This window comes from Penicillium taxi (genome assembly GCF_028828555.1).
Source record: "Penicillium taxi strain IBT 34144 chromosome Unknown utg000001l_segment0_segment0, whole genome shotgun sequence".
NCBI lineage: Eukaryota > Fungi > Ascomycota > Eurotiomycetes > Eurotiales > Aspergillaceae > Penicillium > Penicillium taxi.
The window spans coordinates 2,304,092-2,325,137 of NW_026643203.1; the positions used below are offsets into that span (position 1 = coordinate 2,304,092).

Below are 21,046 nucleotides of genomic sequence, written 5' to 3' on the forward strand. Positions count from 1 at the left end.
CGTGATAAAATTCAGTAGACGGCCTACCTTTGAAGGGATAGCTTATTATTATATGAAGATGGTCTTATTCCATAGCTCCAGTGCGTAATTGTTGCTGGAAGTATCCATATAAGATAATGGTATGGAATGGGACATAGTGCATGATCTACAATTTGGGCAAGTTGTGTCGTCTCCCACCTAACAATTGGGAGAACAAGCGGTCTGAAAGTTCACGTGATGATAGTGGATGCTGACTCAGACTCCCTGCAGCCGTGGAGCTTAACCAGCTCTCGAGATCGGCTATGGGGTCATTAGCATGGAGGCCTTCACTTTTGCGCTCTCCACGCAGGTGGATCTACCCATCTGCATTAAGATGTATGTGCTTGTTTTAAATATAATTGTTGACCTAACTAACAGACCTTTAGCGGATCTCTAGAAGGCAAGCAGAAGCAGATTCCATTCACGCGTCTTCTCAAGAACCCCGAATTACGATATCTTGGATCCACCCAAAACCAGTCCTCCGATCTTTTTGTCACTGTCCAATTATGGTCGAATTCGAAGTCTCTCGGTGTACCCTTACAGACTGCCTATAAAGCATTCAAGACTAGTAGAGTATGGAATGAATGGCTGCAAATGCCCATGTCCATCAAGGATGTCCCACTTAACTCCCAGCTGGCGATAACCGTTTGGGATTTGTCCCCATTGGCGGGCGATGGTCCTCAGGGCCACGATGTTCCCTTTGGTGGAACAACTATATCCTTGTTCGATGACGATGGAAAGCTAAGGATGGGGCGACATAAATGCAAGATCTATCGACATAGAACTGCGGATGGCTTCTCCAGAACATCTACGCCATCAATCCCGCCCCCTAAAAGACGGAAGTCCAATATTCGTGATGTTCTGGCACCTTCAATGGAAGAGACGGAATTAGAGCGGATTGAGGTGTTGATAAAGAAACATGAGATGGGTGAAATCACCCGAATTGACTGGATGGACCAGATGGTCTTTCGTCAGCTTGAAAAACTTAAGATGCAAGCGGAGGAGGCTGCAAGGAAACGAGCCATTCATCTGAAGAGCTTGAAACCAAGGGCCCATGATTCTAATGATGATAGTTCTGACGAGGAAGAATTGAGTGAGGAGAACTTTGTTCTTTATGTCGATTTCCCGCGTTATGACCATTCGATAGTCTGGGCTGATCACCAATACCCCCCACCGCCCATCTCTCATCATTCCTCCTCAAATGCGCCTGCTCATTCTAACTCCACATTGAAACCTGTCCCAGAGGTTCGGTTTGGCCCCGGGATCGAGGGAGGAGGTGGGGCGGGCGTAGTCCGAATTTATGACCCGGAAGTGGGCCAGGCAGGAAATTTATGCGAAGACAAACATCGGCGATTGATCCGTAGCCACCGGACTGGGTTTATGGATCGGGATCTCAAACCGAACCCCAAGAACCGCGATGAATTGAACATCATCCTGTCGTACGAACCTACACAAGACCTGACGGCCGAGGAAAAGGACTTTATCTGGAAATTCAGATACTACCTTACTCGGGAGAAACGAGCCTTGACAAAGTTTGTTAAATCGGTCAATTGGCGCGATGAAGGAGAGTCTCGACAGGCAGTGGAAATATTGCCAAATTGGACTGAGATTGACGTGGATGATGCGTTAGAGCTTCTCGGCCCCACCTTCGATAATACTGCGGTGCGTTCATATGCCGTGGCAAGACTGCGCAAGGCAGATGACGATGAGCTTCTTCTATATCTTTTGCAATTGGTTCAGGCCTTGAAATACGAAGAGCATTCCGACAAAAATGAAGACGATGCTGCTCATGACTCCTCCCTGGCCAATTTCCTCATCACGCGTGCGGCGAAGAACTTTAAACTTGGAAATTACCTACACTGGTATCTTATGGTTGAATGTGATGATGCCGGTCCCAATCAGCGACGGCTCTTTGCAAGAGTGGAGTACTACTTTATGGCCGAACTTGAAAAGGTTCGATCAGAACATCGGAAAACACTTCTTCGGCAAGGTGAAATGGTTGCTGTGCTATCAAAAATTGCTAAAGACATTCGCTTCTCGAGAGAGAATCGCCCTGCTAAGATTGAGAAGCTAAAGAAGTTGCTACGTGATCCGAAAAATGACCTTATACAAATCGATCCTCCGTTGCCTTTACCTCTAGATCCTGACATTTCTGTGGTTGGGTGCTACCCTGAGGAATCTAATGTCTTTAAGTCGACACTATCTCCATTACTTATCACCTTCGAGACAACCGATGGTCGACCGTACCCGCTGCTGTTCAAGGTGGGCGACGATCTTCGCCAGGATCAACTGGTCATCCAGATCATCATCCTGATGGATCGCCTTCTACAGAAAGAAAATTTGGATCTGAAGCTTACCCCGTATCGAATTCTTGCCACCAGTTCCACTGCAGGTGCAGTGCAGTTCATTCCATCGACGTCTCTCTCGGCGGCTTCTGCCAAGTACAAGTCCATCCTCGCCTACCTCAAGGAGCACAATCCCGATGAGAACGAGCCCCTCGGCGTTCGCAAAGAGACCATGGACACGTACATAAAGTCCTGTGCAGGCTATTGCGTAATAACCTACCTTCTCGGAGTCGGCGACCGACACTTGGAGAACCTGCTCCTGGCACCAGATGGCCATTTCTTCCACGCCGACTTTGGATTCATTCTTGGACGGGATCCGAAACCCTTTGCCCCTATGATGAAGCTTTGCAAAGAAATGGTTGAGGGAATGGGCGGCACAACCTCACCCCACTATCTTCAATTTAAACAATACTGTTTTACTGCATACACAACCTTGCGCAAATCTGCCAACTTGATCTTGAACTTGTTCAGTCTTATGGTCGATGCCAACATCCCAGATATCCGGGTTGAGCCTGATAAGGCCGTGTTGAAAGTCAAGGAACGCTTCCACCTCGAGATGACAGAGGAGGAGGCCATTCGACACTTTGAACAGCTCATTGGGGACAGCGTGAATGCGATCTTTGGTGTGGTAATAGATCGTCTGCATGAATTTGTACAAGGATGGAGAGCATGAAAAAGCAAGGATTTCTTGAGATAGCAGGTGTTATTTTTTTGGATTTTAAACAGGCGCATTGATATGTTGTACTAGGATACAGATACCCAGCAATGCTATTTAACGACTTCATTCGACCTCAAACCCGAATGACCCATACCTATAACTGGGTAGTTATGATAGCATGATGAATGCAGACAGTCCAGATTACTCAGCGGCTCAGACTCCACACCAAAATCTAGAAATTTTTTCTAGAAAAACTTCTTCTCATTAACTAACTAACCAGCTGGTGTGTGATTGATTGCTTATCCCCGGATTTCACATTTTTCAACCCGATTTGAAGCAGATCTACAATTGATTTCTTCGAATTATTTTGAATCGTGGAAAGCGATTGTTGGGTAAGAATAAAGCCCTCCAAGATATCTAGCTATTTTCCGTAATTGTGAATGGGTAAGCTATAAAGTCGTTAAGAGCGGCTTACTTAACTCAACAGCCCCTATGGCGCAACTGGTTAGCGCGCGAAGCTTATGTATCCATCCTGAAAAGGAACTTACATGTTTATTCCTTCGAGGTTCCCGGCTCAAATCCGGGTGGGGGCATTGTTCATTTTTTGCACTTTTTTTTCAATATTCTTCACATGGGCATAAAAACACAACTTTATAGCTAGTTTATCAAGATAACCATGATTTGAACGCCTGTTTTCCTTTTAATTTATTCTATCAGTTTTACCAGCCCTTGAAAGACTTGATCAATATCGATGATAATAAATAACATGTTGCTCCCGGTTCATCTTCATACATACCTACTCATCAACTTACATTCCAAATAACACTATCTATTTTTCATGGCCCTGTTCCTCATCAGGAAGATCTCGAGGCTCTAGCTCCATCCATTCATGATTTGTATCATCAGTTATCCCCCAATGACCCCGATCTTTGACGTCCATTCCAGAACCACGAATCTCATTAAGGGTAGCACTGCACTCTACAGCCGAAGAAAGATCCCTCGCCCCTGAATTCAAATCTAAATCTTGTTGGAAAATCCCTCCACTTGCAACAGCATCAGTACTAGAACTCCATGGGGCTGTTGACATCTTGGCATCTTCGTCATCTTCTGGGGTCCCTTCTCGACAAGCCCATGCGTCAACGAATCGTAGAACCTCGCGTGGCCACCATCGCTTCATTACCATAAGCCGGAATGGCACGAGGGCGATAATTAGCACAGGAAATGCCGGGGCGCCGCGCGTTAGTGTGAGAATAAAGATGACTACAGTAATAACGATCTGCAATGACGTGTAGAGGTGGACTGGAATATAGGAGGGGTTTTGTGGCGGGGTTTCTTCAGTGATACCTGGAAGTTCGGTAGTTTTGCGCATGGAGTTGGGTAAAACTGGTAGCTCAGATGGTGGAGTAAGAAGATATAATGTGCGATACAGAATAGGGCTGTACTAAAAATTAATAACTGTGAATGGGGAGTTTAACGTTCTCAAACTCACTTGACAGATAGGCTTTGCTCGCCCATAAAGAGAAACAGTCCCGCAAGGACGCTGGTCGGCGTCAAGCCAAGCACCGTCATAAACGGCGGACTGACAAATAGCATTATTGCACCGGAATGGAGAAAAGCTGACCAGCGTTGCTCGTATACACGACGCACGTCACGCTTCTCGATCTTTTCTTCGCCGTCGACAATAACACTGATATCTTCTTTCTCTGTGTGCATGAGGGACTCCGAGTGCAAAGGCGCCTGTGGTAGGAGACCGTTGGAGGGTGGTATACCTAGAATACCGCAAAGAGCCGTGGTAGTTCCGAGCAGAACAATGTCCCAGGCAAATCCCCCGGGTTTGCGTGTTCCATACCGGTCAATGGTGCAAATGATGGAACTAACTTCATGGTCGAAGAAGAAGAGGATAGTGATTATTAGACCTGGGATCACAGCCGCAAAGATCCATCCAATTGGTAACTTCCAAAATTCCACGAAGAATATCTCTCGGTCAGGAGACGTTGGCCGAAATGATTTGCTGACGGCCAGAGTCATCTTGTCTAGGTTGGCTAGATCACCAACATGGGGGAGACCGATGAAGATGATAATCGAAATTGCTGCTGCATATTCTGCCAATCCAAGGCGAATATACCGATGGAAGAGCGGACGCCAGCTTTCAGCTGTGGAAAGAAATATGGCAAGGAGCATAGTACCAACTGCCCCTATAACGGCATAGAGAAATGCCGCGAAGGACAGAGTTGAATGCGCTCTTTCAAGTTCCTGAATAGCCTTGTGAAAATAAATGACACTATTGAGCAGAGAAAATATCTCTGTTGCAAACGTCGTCACATAGCGCATGGTCCAGTCGTGTGCATTGACGATAGCCAGAAGGTAGTGTAGCCATGCAGAATGGATCAACGACCAAGCCATAAATGGCAGGAAAGGGACCTAGAAAGAACAATATGAGATAAGTCGTAGTATCAAGGCTTCAAAATAACATACCTCAAACACTTCAATGCATAATGAATATATATTCTCTGCCAAGACGGAGAATGGTCCTGTCACCCCGAGGATAGTGAGGGGTTGAATCGAGAACCTACACAAGCCGTTTAACACCACACCGTTTGCATCAGGAGGAGCAAATCATAAGTAGCAGACTCACAGGGAGAAAATTATGCCACAGAGCCCAGTGCTGAACACAACCTCAATCGTGCCCCAGCTCTTACCCGTCAGCACGTACAAATCACTAGCGAACGTGATGCCGGGCAGAAGATTCGTGAAAAAGACATAGACTGCGCTGGCGAAGATAAGTTGATTAAACACAGTCCAGTCTGTCACATATCTCCGCCGAAGATTGACAAGATCTTGCTTTATGAGGCGAAATGGACGTAGTGGACCCCCAGCCGACACTGAGCCCCGCAATACTCTGAAGGGTCTCGGGGTGTGTTTTGAGGGTGTGATGATCGAATGGGCATCTGGATCTTGGGTGTTCCCCTCAAAATCAAGATCTGTAGTGTCATTATCACGTTTTCTTGTCTTTCTACGACGTGGGCGCGATCTTTGCCGTAATGACGACATGTTCGTAGATGGAGGCTTTTTGGGGCTTTATGGTTAAAGATTGTCAATTGGTGAAATTTTATGTACTTTTAAAAATATCAAAAACTAAGAAGTTGAATGAATTAGAGTCGATAAACCTCTTTTAACGGAGAATAGTTCGAGAGCTTGAACCAAGCTCGAAGTTTAACTATATATTAGCAGCCATACCGCGTTCCTGACCGCCTCTATAAAAACGGTAATGTCGGCAATATATCCATGGCTTCACGTCTATTCCGACCAGTTTGACTTTTTAAAGTCAAAAATAATTGGCTTCTCACATAAGGATATCATTTTTTGGAATTACAGAAATGGCAAGCTTTGTGCCGCGACAAGTATTTCCCCACTATGGAGCTATTCCAAGGTCTTACTTTCTTGGACACCACGCGGCAGGATTAAGCAAGATGAAGAACATGCTCACCTCGATCGATTATGTTATTGAATGCCGCGACTATCGGGCTCCAGTTACGTCAATTAATCCCTTGTTTGAAGAAGCATTGGGTAAGATCAGACGGCTGGTTGTTTATACCAAGAGAGATCTTGGGAGCATTCCCCAATCACGCGCACAGAGTCTAGTGAGTCGCATCGATTCCTCACTCCTCACAAAGAGTGCAATCTGACATAGCGTTGCTCTAGACAGAAAACAAAGTTCGAAGCTTTGATCCAGATAGCACTGTCTTCTTCACCAACACTTCCTCTCGCGCAGACTTCAATAAAATCCTCAAGCAGCTCCGCAATGACGCTCAGTCTCTTGATAAGCTTGTTGGATGCCGTATAATGGTGGTTGGAATGCCCAATGTGGGCAAATCTACTCTCATCAATCATCTTCGCAATCATGGTGTGGGAAAAGCAAAGGCCTTGAGGACTGGAGGCCAGCCGGGTATCACACGGAAGATCGGTAGCCCGGTGAAGATCATTGAACGCGAGGGTAACTCGCATGTATATGTTTTGGACACTCCAGGGGTATTCATGCCTTTTGTGTCAGATGCAGAAAATATGCTCAAGCTCGCGCTTTGTGGCTGTGTCAAGGATGCTGTAATTTCGCCCATCACACTGGTCGACTACCTATTATATAAGATCAACTTGCATGATACGCAAGCGTATCAACGCTGGTCTGAACCTACTAATGAGGTGATGCCCTTACTTGAAAAATTTGCGCAAAAGACTGGGCTGCTTGGGAAGGGCGGGATACCCAACATTGATGGTGCTGCTCTGAGCTTTATACAGAAATGGCGACAAGGAGACGTGGGTCGATTCTTACTTGATGATCTTGAAGAGGAACAACGGCGGCGGGATGATCCTTTGCAGGTATCACGTTTAAGCATGACCCAGGCACTGAAGGTTGAGAGGATATCTCGCAAAAAGAAATACGACGTCAATAGCCCCAATATTGAATAGTTGTCTTGAAAAAAAGGTTGTAATAAAATACTGCATTGAACATAGAACATTTGATGTGTACCATAACTTAGAAGCATCCGTTACGCTTCAATCAAAACAGGATGAACGCAGAGAAATTTATTACGAGCTCTGGAGGATGTACCTAGGATCGGTCGCTTCGTTGATGTTCGCACCGTGCCCTTGTAAAAGGTCGGGTCTGTGTTACTGGAAGTCTTTTTCGGCTCGCCAACCGTCGCTAAGGTCTAGGGTCTAGAATTTCTGTAATCTGAGGGGACGGCCGTAAAAATCCTCATCCTTGGGTGCTGGCTGACTCAGGGTGTCCAGAAAAATCGATTTTGTCCAAATTAGAAGGTGTCTCCATCGTCGATCGAGAATTTGAGATCGAAGCCATGGTGGGTAGGTGTTAAAAAGCTTGATTGAAAGCCTTAGTAACTGGTTTCAGGTCTAGCTCTTGGACTGTCTTCGTAAATCCCATGCAATAGAGTCATTGTGGGAGTGAGTTGCTTGTGATACTCTGGCTATTCAATCGCAAGTAAGCAAGAACTAGGGAAGATGTGCCCAGGCTTCACTAAACCGGGTCTGAGTGCACAAATCGACAAAGCGCGCATACTCTCTACCTCTCAGAGTGAGTTGGTCAATGGTCAATTTCATGCAACATGGGTCGCTGTTGTTAAGGCTGAGTGGTAGCTTTGACTGTTCATATGCTGTCCTGGAGCTCAAATCTTAACATCAAGTAGCATCAAAGTACTAGTTCGAAGATCCCTGAGGTCGCATGCCTGAGGTATTGTGAATCAAGAGGCGATCAAACTCGAACATCATGAGCGCGCCAAGGCTCGCCGTGATAATAAAATTAAGCACGTTGAGCCTGAATGTGGTCAATTTGATTGCATTCAGAGTCTCATGTCCCAAGGAAACCACTGATGCCAATGGTCGGGTACCTTAGGCCGGTCAGCGGTAGACCAGAAGGTGCATACCTAGGTATCTGAGAAGAGGAAGAGGAAGGCAGTTCAAGCTATTTGAAGTGATAGAAGGAAGGTAGGGGAAGTAAGTGGAAAACAAAAGTCAAAATAGTAACTTTGAAAGTGAGATAAAGGTGAGGAAATTTGAATTGAAATGAAATGAACGCCAGAAAGCACCGGAACTAATACAAGTTGAGATAGAAATGGGAATCTGAAAGGTGAAAGCAGGCGTAAAGGATTTCATAAGGAAGATGACGGCTTAGGCAATCTTATCCAACAGACGTCTGCGTCGTCGATCAACCAGTTCCTCTTGCACTTCATCCAGTGAAGGAAGTCGCCATTCCACGCCGTCACCAGCATCACCCGGCAACGGTTCCCAACCATCTTCGGCATCCTCCTGGTTCTTGCTACGAACGTACTCAGCGGCCTCTTTCTCTCGTTGTCGCTCGTATGCGAGGAGAGTGCCATCTTCTTCGTCAAGGCCGTATCCGTAGTAATTGGCATCGACCTTTCGCGTCGCAATGTCACCACCGCGACCAGAAACAGCTTTCTCTTCGTCCTGCCCTTTCGAGCGTCGCACCGCGGCTTCGAACAACTCTTTGACACCGGGTAATTCTTTCGCCCGACCGAAGTACCGATAACCTCTGCCGCTGCCAGGAATTTCTTGCCCTTCGTCATCGTAAACTCGACCGGATCCACGTGTGTAGTTGGGACCTCCCAAGTTGCGAATCTGCATCTCCCATGCAAATTTCTCGCGCATGAGCTTGTTGATTTCATCGTTCAGATCTCGGATTTGGTAGTCGGTCAAACTTGGTTCTTGGATTCGAGTGACCTTGCGTGAAAGTTCTCGAAGAACTTGGCCTCGCCAGCGCTCGCACGTCGGGAACGAGTCGACGCTCGTGATGGCCTTGGGTCGGCGGTCGCGTCCGATATCGATGATTCCCATGTCCGCTGCCTGCTGCGCCCGAAAGCGGTACAGCATAGACTGCGCCTTTTCGCTATTACGAGCCTGTTCCGATGAGTAGAATTAGCAAAGTCAGTCGGGGCTAGAAAGCTTTCAATTTTTATAAAAGCTTCAGGTTTGAAAGGAATAAGATTTACCATTTTGTAGAATAGCAAGGGCAATTATCGTGTAGCGTTTGGAGCTCGTGGAATAATAACGGCACAGAAGAGAAAAGCGAGTTAGAGCTGCGGGTGAACTGTGAAAGTCGGGACGTCAGATATATATCACGTGATCATGACATATGGGTCCGTTCCATTCATAGATCATGTGATATGTGTTTACTAAAACTTAGATGAAGGCAAAAATTGGTAGCTTCTCTTTGATTGAGCGTGTCATCCTTAGTCATGCTAATATTCTCTGTATTGCAGCTTGCTCATCTGACAAATGTCCCATAAGAACGTACATTGAACCCTATTTAGGAATTATATACCCGGTTTTACATTCTACCGTAATTTATTGCTTTAACATCATCAGTAACCATGTAACTAACGACTTGAACTCCAGTCAGATCATCGTAGTCTGATCTCAGCTCATAAGTCCTCGTTGGCCACATAAAATCACATACCATCTAGGCCGGTCTGACCTGGCTTTGTTCCGTTGACGCTTTCATGAAACTTGCGAGTGATAAATTCATATTATACCCGAATCAAATTTCCGATGACTGAATAACACTTGTTTTTTCCGATTCTAACATTCAAAAAGGCGTCACGCCATTGATCCAGTCCTGTCTAATTCCATAATGAAGGGCAAATTTGCTGATAAGCATGTACCAGTGGCCTTGCAAGGGATCATCGTGGCTAAATCAGGTGCAAATGATGGTCTTGGGTATAAATTCCTTTTCTTTGGCATTTACTTGCTACAGTATATGAATGGTCAGGGATTTAGTGGCGGTGCCGCAAGGCCATGGGATTGTGGTTCTATGAGACTTAGGCTTTTGCAATAATTTTGAGCATCATCTATGGAACTGTAGTCTGTTGGGTCCCACAAAAACTCCTTCACTGGGCCGAAGAAAAGCACTTTGTTGACCGGGAAAGCTTTTTCAGTATTTGCCATTGCTCTTGTCGTAGGTTTTTCTGCTAAGTAGTAAACGGGAAAAAGTGCTTTTCTAACTGCAAATTCAGCTGTTTATCGTGGGGACTTGGGGTCTTATTGGCACTGATGATCTCCTTGCCTGCTTCATTGATGGGAACTTTGCTACTTAAGAGTAAGTAATCTAACTATTTAAGACTAAATAAATACTAGAGTATGACACTAAATGATATAGCGACTTGTTCCGCATTGAGACCATGGACGACTCACTGCAGCCAACATTGGAATGGAGTTAAATATATAAAATTACAATTAAGTTGCCTATCTAGTGGAGCCGGGAGCGCTCGTAGGCTAGCACAGTCAGAACGTGCATGTCGATTCAGCTAAGAAGGGTCATAACCTCAAGGGAAAGCACAGTGAAGGTAGTCGAAGATTAGGGACAGGTGTCACTGAGGTGTGAGCGTGTAAATTCTGTAACTATCGCAACTTCTATGTAAATACTTCACATAGTTTTGCTTTCAAAGACCGCCTCTCTAAAATACTATGTGCCGATTTGCCCTGGAATAGGCCTGATATTCTGCGGATAAAAAGCTCGTACGAGGATTACCATAGTCACGTATTGTCACTTTCACTCCGAAACTTTAAACACATCTACAGAGCTGATTTTTAGAAGCTGAAGCTGAAATTCTATATGAGAACTTGCCAAAACTTCAGCTTCGTACGAGCTAAAGAATTAAAAATTATCATCTATGCAATGTCCGGGCCAAATGTCTTCCGAGACTCGGATTTTGCAAAACCCGATTCAATACCGCAGCTTTTGTATTACTATCGCCGGACGTAAGAAGTATGTTCAGAACAACATATAAAAGGCTCGTAAACCATCAATAAAAAGCAAACAATTCTCAAATCATTCTCCAGCATATTACCTCTAAGTTCATTTAGCCGGTTTACACCTAATCGTACTACAACAATGCCCTACGGACTACCCATACCAGCTTCCCTTCAACAGTCTCTCGATGAGACCAAAGTCGAGTATGTGCAAGTTGGATCTTCGGGCCTTCGTGTTTCACGACCAATTCTAGGCTGCTTGGCCTTCGGAAAGCCCCAACCTTTTGCACCTTGGATTCTTGATGAAGAGACCTCGCTCGAGATCTTGAAAGTAGCCTACGACCGTGGCGTTAACACCTGGGATACCGCGAACACTTACTCTAACGGTCTCAGTGAGGAAATCATTGGAAAGGCCATCAAAAAGTTTAACATCCCACGCCAAAAGGTTGTGATCATGACTAAGATCGGTTTCCATGTTGGAGAGGAGATCGATGTTCTAGGCGCTGCATTCCCCGATGAGATGGGCCAGTGCAAGGACTACGTCAATCAAGGAGGTAGGATGAAATCGAGAGCCTACATTGATTCTTCAAAATGCTGACAACTTACCAGGCCTGACCCGAAGCGGAATTATCAACGCCGTGGACGCTTCTCTGAAGCGCCTAGGAACCGACTACATTGATTTGTTGCAATTACAGCGCCTTGATGAGAAACCCGTTGCAGAGGAGATGATGAAAGCTTTCCACGATCTTGTCGAGTCCGGCAAGGTGCGCTACATTGGCGCTAGCTCAATGTGGTTGTCTCAATTTGCCCAGCTACAATTCCTTGCCGAGAAGAAGGGCTGGACTAAGTTTGTCTCTATGCAGAACTATTATAATCTGTGCTACCGTGAGGAAGAGCGCGAGATGATTCGTTTCTGTAAGGAAACTGGAGTAGGCATTCTTCCATGGTCACCTCTCTTCGCTGGAAGACTGGCACGCCCATTGGGCTTTGATAAGTCGATCAGATCAAAGCGCCCATCTCCACATCACCCCAATGTGACCGCTGCGGATGAAGAAATTATCAACCGTGTCGAGGAGATTGCAAAGAAGAAGGGCTGGACGATGAGCCACGTCGCCTTGGCTTGGCTTAGTAGCAAGGGTACATCGCCCATCGTCGGTTGTAATTCGGTCGATAAGCTCGAAGACGTGTGTCATTTGCGCGGAAAGGTCCTGGCTGAAGAGGATATTAAATACTTAGAGGAGCCATATGTGCCTAAGACTATCGCTGGTCACTTTTAAAGTGATCTAGTTTCTGACATGTTTCACGGTGCTGGCTGAGAACAATCTTGATTCTTGAGGCCCCTTCAAGAGTTGTTCTCAGTATTGAATGTGACCAGCACGTTTGAAAACCAACTTTCAATAAAAACTATTTCAACTATTTCAACTCCTTGTCTTGCTTACAGTACTCCTGCTGCTCCTAGATTCATAGTAATCCGGGAATTTTAACTTGATTAATGACCTAGGTCTGACTATTAACCCATCCATGGATTTGGCAATAGCTATGTTACGGCTACGAGTTTACCTTTGTATTTTACTTGACCAATTGATTGTTCTATTTTATACTGCTGTCAACTGATGCTGAGGTTAAAACATCAGCAGGGTTTGAATTTGGAGGGGTTTACATTTGTATCTGTTCAATTGAAGGTATTATTGTATTCAGATTCCAAGGGTTTGGATAACTCTGTTCCTAAACTTCAACCTCCATCCTTCCTTTCAAACCAACAGTTACTCCAATTAGTGTAGCATTAGATAAAATAGAGAGTAAGATACATCCAGAATACAAACCCAGATACATTGAACGAAGGACATATGAACATGAGTGTTCCTGTTTCAATGCACAAATACGCCAGCCAGAGGTCATTAGAATAAGAAAAAAAAAAAAAAAGAGGGAGAAAAAAATAGCACCATGACTGTAACTCCAGCATTAACGTCAGACGTTAGACACTCATTAAGTCATTCTTCATTCACAAGAATCCCTTCGTGTTGCTGGGCTTGCGTTGAGGACTATCATTTGATCCATACGCGACGCTTCCTCGTCGACTACCCGCATCGCTGAGTGCAGTCATGGGTGATCGACCCATGATACTGCCTCGTTCGACGCGCAGTGGTTTTAGCCCTTCGAGTTCGCGCTCCAACCGCAAGGCCTTCTCTCGCTCCTCACGAAGTTCTCGCTCAAAACGGCGAGCCTGCAGGCGAGTCTCAGTATCGCCTTGCTGAAGCTCATCAATGTTTTGGAGGAGCCGATCAATTCTATCCCGTGCTTTGTTGACCTCATCGGTAAGCTGGGTATTGATTTTATCACGACGATCAATTTGAGACTGAAGGTCTTTGACGGTGCGATCGACGTTACGAAGAGAGCGCTGCTCAGTGCTGTGCTTGCTCTCCTGGTCTTCGAGATGGTTTTCAAGCTATGGAGAGCATTGAGCGTTAGTATGTTTTCGTGATACATTGTTGAAGCTTAGCTTACCTCTTTGATACGCTTGTGTAAGAACCGGATGTCTTGGCTACCAGACGAGTAGCTCTTAGTCTCCAGGTCAACACATCGGAGCTGTACTTCCTTTAGTTGTTTTTCCAGCCCGGCTTTGTCCTTGAAAAGCTGAGCGTTGGTTTCACGCTCAGCAGTAAGCTCCTTCTGCATCTCAGTAGTAAGAGCATCGGCACGACGCATTTTGCCAACGGCAGCGGCGGAAACATCTTCTTGCTGCGCAAGTTTGGATTTGAGTTCGAGAAGCTCACGGTCCATGCTAGCAGCGTTGCGCATGGAGGGGCTCTCGCCCTTGGCAAGATCCTCCAGCCGCTCGCCAGCTTCGGCCAGTCGACCTTCCAGCATCTTCTTATCCTTCAGAAGTAGATCCCTCTCCGCGACGACATCATCGACTGAAGTGCGGAGATTACGCACCTGAGAGAGGAGAGAGACAACCTTGCTCTGTGCCTCATTGTGAGCCTGGGTGGCTTCATCGCGGGAGTTGGTGACATCTTGCAGAACCATATCCATGCGGGACTTCTCCTTCGCCCAGGTTGAGCTGTTGAGTACTTCATTGTCCCATTTACTTCGCAGATCTTCGAGCTCTTGGCGCAAACGAGAGTTCTCTCCGCGAACATTAAGCAAACGCTCTCGCTCCATCTCAAGCTCTCCATTGATGGTTGAGAACTCACGCTGGTACTTTTGTCTGGTCTGCTCCATAGAAGTCTCCTTGTCTTCAAGATCAATGGCCCGCTGGTTGCGATAGTCTTCAAGTTCGTTCTGAAGGCGCTGCTTGGCCTGCAAAGCACCTTGAAGCTCTGCACCTTGATCCTCCATGCGAGCTTCCAAAGACTGTGTCTGCCGTTGCAGATCCTCAACAAGCGCATCCAACTCCTTTCGCTCGGACATAATCTGACTGCAAGTCTCCTCGGCCTCTTGGCTTCGAGATTTGGCAAACTGTTCCGCACGAGAAGCCTTGAGAACGGTGATCTCGGCCTGTTCGAGTTTGCTGAAGTACTCGTTCGCGCGACTTCTGTACAAGCTGAGGCTTGACTCAAGATCAGCAGTTCGGGATGTCTCAGAGTCAAGGCGTATTTGCAAGTCAGAGAATTCTTGGAGGAGCTGGTTTCGGCTCACGAAGTCTTGATCCCTAGCAGCTTGTAGCTCTTGGGTCTCAGATAGGGCATCCCGAAGCTCGACTTCTAGAACTGCCCTGCTACGCTTCAGCTTCTCAAAGTGTGTCTTCGCCTCACCGAAGTCGGCCATCGTATCATTGTGCAACTTGAGCAGAGAGCGACGGGATTGCTCCTGTGAATTGATAAGATCGTACAATTCCTCGTGTGACTTAGCCTGGACATCGCGAAGTGAGAGGTCTCCTGTACGGATGCTGCGTTCGAGGGCCGAAACCATCTTAGCCGAGTCGTCCAGCTGGTCGTGAAGACGACCATTTTCACGCTCGAGAAGATTCATGCGACGGACAGAAGGGTTGTCATCCTGCCAAATATCTTGGTTAGGATTAAATGCCTGGAGTTGGCTCTGTAGATGCTTGTTCTGCATCTCGGTCATCTGAAGCTTGTTCTGGAGCTCTTCAAGCTCAGCAGCTGCGTCCATGCGCTTCTGGTATCCCACTGTATCGACAGTTCTATCAGAGCGGGCTGAGTCTCCTGGCGCTTCATAAATGTTGTGTCGTCGGCTAGGAGTAGTAGGGTTCGAGTACATCTTCATGGCATTTTCGGAGTTCTTTCTAAAGTGTCCGGGTGTGCGATTGTTGGACACCTCATTCTGGTCAATTTCCTCCAGAAGAGCGCGCTTAGAGGAAGAGAATTTCGAATCTAGCTCCATCATTTCATCCGCATGGCGACGACGCATCTCAGCGAGCTGACCCTCAGCCCTTGCGTATTTTTCCTCTGTAACCTGAAGTTTGTGCTGGACAGTATCCAGAACCTGCGCCAAGTCAACCTGCTTCGACAAGTGCGGTTGAACCGCCTCCCATGACTTAGCAGGCTCTGATGCTTCTGGTTCAAAGACTCGGTGCAATAGAATTAATTGGCGATGGAGGTCTTCAATTTCGCGGTTTGCACTGTCAATAGCGCTCTGAGTTTGTCGAGTATTTGTTTGGGCCTGGCTGCGCATCTGACGTTCATTTTCCAGAGTACGGTTGAGTTCTGCGAGCTGAAGGTTGGCAGTGGAAGCAGCCTTTTCAGCGTTGCGACTCGTCTTGTGTTCACGACTGACTTCATGGTTGAGATCTTCCAAGCTCAGTGAGAGCTTCTCCTTCTGTTTCTCAAGAGATGTTATAGCAAGTTGCGAATCGCCAAGCTGGCGGCTAAGCTTCTTGTTCTCCTCTTCAATTTTGCTTTTCTCCTTCTGAGCGTTCTGCAATCGAAGTCGGCTGCTGTCGCTGGCTTTGGATGTGGATCGAGCAATATCAAGGTTCTTTTGTTGAATTTTAGTTAGGAGAGATCTATTGTCATTCTCGGAAGCTGTCAAGCGGCCCTTGAGGGTAACAAGCTCTCTTTCCAGGCGTTGCTTGTGCTGATCATGGCGAATACGGAAATTATCAGATTCTGAGATTGCGTGATTGAGTTCTTGAATTTTCACTGCAAGCTGGGATCGCTCTGACTCCACAGCTTCGAGTTGATCTGCTTTCGCATCAAGGTCTTTACGAAGGCTCGTTATGCGCTCATCAGCTTGTTTCTTGATGCTGCGTTCAAGTTCAGCCTCGCCATTCAGGCGGGCATTCTCAGCATCAGTGAACCTGTCACGAAGCTTGATCAACTCTGATTGTAAATCTTTCCGTGAAGTCTCCGCGGCAACTCGGGCCTCTGTAGCCCGGCGGAGGCTATCCTGCTGGATGTACATTTCCTTCTCAATTGTAATCTTGGATTCATTGAGGGCATCGTATTTATTTGTCAAGTCGGCGAGGTTGTGTTCGGCTAGCATTTGAACATCATCTCTTGACTGGCGCTCGCGACTCAGGTCTGCCTCAGCCTTGAAAAGCTGATCTTTCAAATCACGAACCTGGTGTTCCAGCAGCTTTCTGCTTTCTCCTGCCTCGGCATCCTCGGACCGCTTCTCTTCAAGCAATCGCTTGATATCGGTTGCTTCGCGTTCGAGCTGGGTCTTCTCTGCTCGCATAGCATCCCTCTCAGCTTGAATCTCCCGAAGACGATTCTGCATATTGTCATGGCGCACTGAGATGGTCTTTTTCTCAGCTTCGATGGATGTCTTGTGTTCATCGAATTTCTTCGCATCGTTCCGCAAGACAGCTATCTCGCTCTCTTTACGTCGAAGGAGATCTTCATAGCTAGTGGAAGTGGCAGATAACTCCGAAATCTGCTGGCGAATGGACCGGTTCTCATCCACAAGCTCGCGAACCTGTTTCTTTGACTTTTCCAGTTCCTTTGAAGTGTTGGAAAGCTTGACGTCAAGATCTTGGTCCGTCTTCAACAGCTTCGCCTCTAGCTCCTGAAGTTTGCGATCTTTCAGACTGACATGACTTTCGAGCATTTTGACGCCCTGCGTTAACTCTTGAATCTGATCTTCCTTACCGGAGAAGTGAGATTCAGCTTCAGAAAGTTTCCGTTCGAGGTCTTTCAGCCTGGAATGCAGCTCATTCTTTTCTGACTCTAATTGTTCAATGATGTGACCAGCCTGCTCTAGTTGGCTAATCCGGAGGTTAAGTTCCTCCTCGGTCTTTTTCTTGGCATCTATCAGTTCGTCTAGTTGCTCTTCAAGCTTCTCCTGATCTGTGATAGCTCCGGAAAGCTTCTCAGAAAGCTCTGATTCTCGGTCTTGCAGGCGCTTGAATATGGCTTCTTTGTCAAGCGCGAGAGCTCGTTCGCTTTCCAAAGTTTGCTGGATTTTATGGATCTCAAGCTCAGTGCGTCGCCTTTCTTCATCCAGCTTTTGCCGATCGGAGAGGTCATTTTTCATCTTTGTCTCAAGTTCTTTGATCTTGTCGTCTCTCTTCTTCACTTCCTTGGCAGTGCGAGTGTCACCCAGAAGAGGCTTCATGCCAGCGAATAGGCGCCACCAAGGATTCCCCTTGAGCTCCAAGTAGGAATGGAAGTTTTGTTGAATGATTTTTGTGGCCTCGGCCCGATACAGCCGCTTGTTGGAAATGTGTCGCTGAGTGAAGCCTCGAGCCAAAGACTGGAAACGAGTCATAATGCTCCTGATGAGCAAATCACGCTTTTCTTCCAGATCTGCCAGAACTCCGGCTCTGAAGAAAATCTTGGTTCTTCCAACACGGTACCAAGCCCGGTCCATGTTGAGTTTCTCCATCATGATCTGAGCCGCAGCCTGTCCCTCAATGTAGCCCTTTGGCATACTTTGACAGAGGACCTCATAGCGCTGGCGGAATTCGGAGAAAAGCAAGCGGTTGGGGAATCCAGTGCGAGCAATCCGAATGCCTTCAAGGACACCATTACATCGGAGTTGATCCAAAACTAAAGGAGCCTCAAGCATCTTTGGACGCTTCTTGTGGTTAGGAAGAATACACCGGACGAAATGGGGATGAGTGGAGTGTAGTTGAGTCATCAGGCTGGAAAGTTGTTCCTTATGTCTCTGGGCCACCGTTCGAAACAGCCCCTTCTTCACTCGGTTGCGAGGGTGTTCATGGCCGTCTTCAGATTCTGCGCAGTCGGAAAACAGGTTCGCAACATGCGGCTCATTGGATGCAGCAAGAAGACGCGTGATGTTATCGTTCATTGGGTCTTTATTCTTTTCCAGCCAATCGTGAGTAGTATACTCAACTTCAGCAGCATAATGCGTGAGAACGAAGCCCTGGTTGAGGCGAGAGGATCGGTACTTGGGAGTTTTCCGGTCCCAAAGTGAGTGCAGCTTTTCAGTGAAAGACTTGTCGGTCGCCTTGGGCATCACACTATCTTCGTCAAGGCACGAGAAGATTCCGATAGGGTTGCTTAACTCAATCAAGTCGATGGTCGGCTGGAGATCTTTGCCGAAATCAATAAATTGCCATTCGATCTGTTCTCGAGCATATTCTTCTTGTTCGAGAACGAACATGTGGTGGTTGAAAAATTGCTGCAGTTTCTCGTTGGTATAGTTAATGCAAAGCTGCTCGAAACTATTCTCGTCAAAGATCTCAAAACCGGCAATATCAAGAACACCAATAAAGTAATTGTCATCGGCCATAGAGCGTCCCAGTTGATTGTTTATTCGGGTCACCAAGTCCCCGAATCCGCGCTCATAGACTCCCTTAGACAAGGCATCCAATGCCAGTCGAACTTGTTCAGGAGTCTGCACTTTCTCCACCCACTCGCGGCCAGCCTTGACTCTAGGATGCAACAGGCCTTTCACAAATGGCTCCGGGGGAATACCTAAAAGTTTACAAGCCTTTTCCACGCTGGCGTAACCATCGGGGCCCAGGGCGGCCTGATCGGCACGAAGGCTCTCCTTGGCAATTGGGATGTTTCCAAGGTGCAGAACAGCCGCAATTGTGCGCAAGATACACATCTGATCTTGCTCGGAAAAGTTCATGATGTGAAAGGCTTCGATCAAAGAGTTCCACTCATCGGTATCAGAGATACCTGAGATAGAGTCGTTGCCGTCTTTTGTGTAGGCAAAATCACCGATTGAAAGATTATCAAGCAAGAGCTCATCGCGCATCTTTTGATCTGCCCCCTGCAACAGCTGATAGAACACATGGTAATTCCGCTCATTGCTACCCGGCTTCACCACTCGAGACTTCTCAAGCAGATACCAATCAATCCAGGCTCCGGAAATTTGACCCGATCGTGAGAACTCGATTCTAATGAACTTGCCAAAGCGAGAAGAATTGTTGTTACGCACTGTTTGTGCATTGCCGAATGCCTCGAGAATAGGATTGGCCCGGAGAATCTGCTGAGACAGCGTTGAAAACTGCTTCGTTCCTGATCTGCCATATGGTGTCTCGGTAGTTGCTACGGCTGCGAGGTATTGAATGACCTTCTTCGTGTTCTCTGTTTTGCCTGCTCCGGATTCGCCGCTGTGAAAGATGCTCAGTTCAGTCTCTGAGATGGTCATTTATGGAATTGAGAACTTACGTCACAAGAATACTTTGGTTCGAGCCCTCTTCCACTAAGTTCCTGAATGCCTCGTCCGCCATGGCGAAAATATGTGGACGAGTCTCCTCCCTTCCAAGGCCTTTGTACATCTTCACATACTCATTGGTGTAGATAGGCAACGGGCAATAAGGATTGATTGTTACCAAAAATAGCCCGGAATATGTCTGCCAGTCATTGAAGTCAGTACAGATTAGAATATTTGTTAGAATATGCGTGTGACCCACGTAGATCAAGTCCGATTGATATCTCGTTTGTAGGTTGTGGACAACGGAGGCCTCGTTGAGGTGGGTAAGCTCGGCCATGTCGTCAGCTTTGTCAAATTTGGCCGGGTTGACCTTGTCGACTTGATCAACGTCCACTTCCCGCTGCTGCTGAAAATGTCAGCTCTCTCTCTCTCTCTACTTAGAAATTATTAAGACCAAGGTCGTACCTCACCATCATCACTTTGGACCAGCAAACGTCCTCCTTCCAATTCTTCCAGAACCAGTCCTCTCACGAAGGCCTTTTGAGGATCTCGCAGCCACACATACTTGTTCCCGGAAAAGTCATTGTCGCCTTCTTGTCCTCGGATTTGGTCTGCCCCACGTCGCATTTCCTCGGACTTGATAAACTTTGGAGCAAACGTCCCTGACGCGGGGTTATTTCGGACCGAATTAGATCCTGTACGAATCGTAGATACTGGGGAAAGAGGAGGACATATTTGGGACACTGATGAATTACGGAGATGTCCCTTCATCGACTCTAGTCCACTTGTTGATGAGACGATAGCTGATTTGGGTCGTGTATTTGTATTTGCACGGGGTGAAGATGGGGAGCTAGACGTCATAAATGCACTCCCACGCTTCGGTGTGCTGTTGAGCTGTGAGGGAAGCATATTGATGTGTTCTTTAGTAGTTCATCATTCAAGCCAACCGTTTCCCATAGCCGAGATGATCAGCAATTGATGAAGGATCTAGATGAGGGGAAGTTTGCTTGAGAATACTAAACAATGCTGCACGGAAAAAAAAGGATTTAGAATATGTCTGTTGTGCAGATGACAAAAAAGCATGTGAAGTGAAGGTGGAGGGGAGTGACGTTGTTTATTTACTTTCCGTTCCTAGGGCGCCGATCTTCGGGCCCGTGCTCAAAGTAGCACGTGACTTCACCTGATTTTCCTCGGCGCTTGACCTTAC

The 21,046-nt window shown here is 46.8% G+C and overlaps 6 protein-coding genes across 6 annotated transcripts; 3 read left to right on the top strand and 3 right to left on the bottom strand.

Annotated features, from left to right (window-relative positions):
* Positions 1–295: 295 nt before the first annotated feature.
* Positions 296–3,036, top strand: N7495_000837 (phosphatidylinositol 3-kinase VPS34; the record flags this gene model as incomplete). Its single annotated transcript, XM_057203507.1, has 2 exons — positions 296–354; positions 405–3,036. The coding sequence occupies 2 exons, from the start codon at positions 296–298 to the stop codon at positions 3,034–3,036; spliced, it is 2,691 nt and encodes an 896-aa protein (XP_057067580.1).
* An 814-nt stretch (positions 3,037–3,850) lies between these two features.
* Positions 3,851–6,072, bottom strand: N7495_000838 (uncharacterized protein; the record flags this gene model as incomplete). The annotated part of the gene is made up of 4 exons (XM_057203508.1): positions 3,851–4,457; positions 4,511–5,442; positions 5,497–5,590; positions 5,657–6,072. The coding sequence occupies 4 exons, from the start codon at positions 6,070–6,072 to the stop codon at positions 3,851–3,853; spliced, it is 2,049 nt and encodes a 682-aa protein (XP_057067581.1).
* Positions 6,073–6,398: 326 nt separating this feature from the next.
* N7495_000839 (putative GTPase MTG1) lies at positions 6,399–7,485 on the top strand (the record flags this gene model as incomplete). The annotated part of the gene is made up of 2 exons (XM_057203509.1): positions 6,399–6,666; positions 6,728–7,485. 2 exons carry the CDS (start codon positions 6,399–6,401, stop codon positions 7,483–7,485), a joined length of 1,026 nt encoding a protein of 341 aa, XP_057067582.1.
* A 1,218-nt stretch (positions 7,486–8,703) lies between these two features.
* On the bottom strand, positions 8,704–9,548 carry N7495_000840 (pre-mRNA-splicing factor ISY1; the record flags this gene model as incomplete). The annotated part of the gene is made up of 2 exons (XM_057203510.1): positions 8,704–9,453; positions 9,546–9,548. 2 exons carry the CDS (start codon positions 9,546–9,548, stop codon positions 8,704–8,706), a joined length of 753 nt encoding a protein of 250 aa, XP_057067583.1.
* Positions 9,549–11,446: 1,898 nt separating this feature from the next.
* Positions 11,447–12,581, top strand: N7495_000841 (aldo/keto reductase; the record flags this gene model as incomplete). The annotated part of the gene is made up of 2 exons (XM_057203511.1): positions 11,447–11,858; positions 11,914–12,581. 2 exons carry the CDS (start codon positions 11,447–11,449, stop codon positions 12,579–12,581), a joined length of 1,080 nt encoding a protein of 359 aa, XP_057067584.1.
* A 725-nt stretch (positions 12,582–13,306) lies between these two features.
* N7495_000842 (type II myosin) lies at positions 13,307–20,748 on the bottom strand (the record flags this gene model as incomplete). The annotated part of the gene is made up of 4 exons (XM_057203512.1): positions 13,307–13,750; positions 13,810–19,795; positions 19,854–20,245; positions 20,305–20,748. The coding sequence occupies 4 exons, from the start codon at positions 20,746–20,748 to the stop codon at positions 13,307–13,309; spliced, it is 7,266 nt and encodes a 2,421-aa protein (XP_057067585.1).
* Positions 20,749–21,046: the final 298 nt, after the last annotated feature.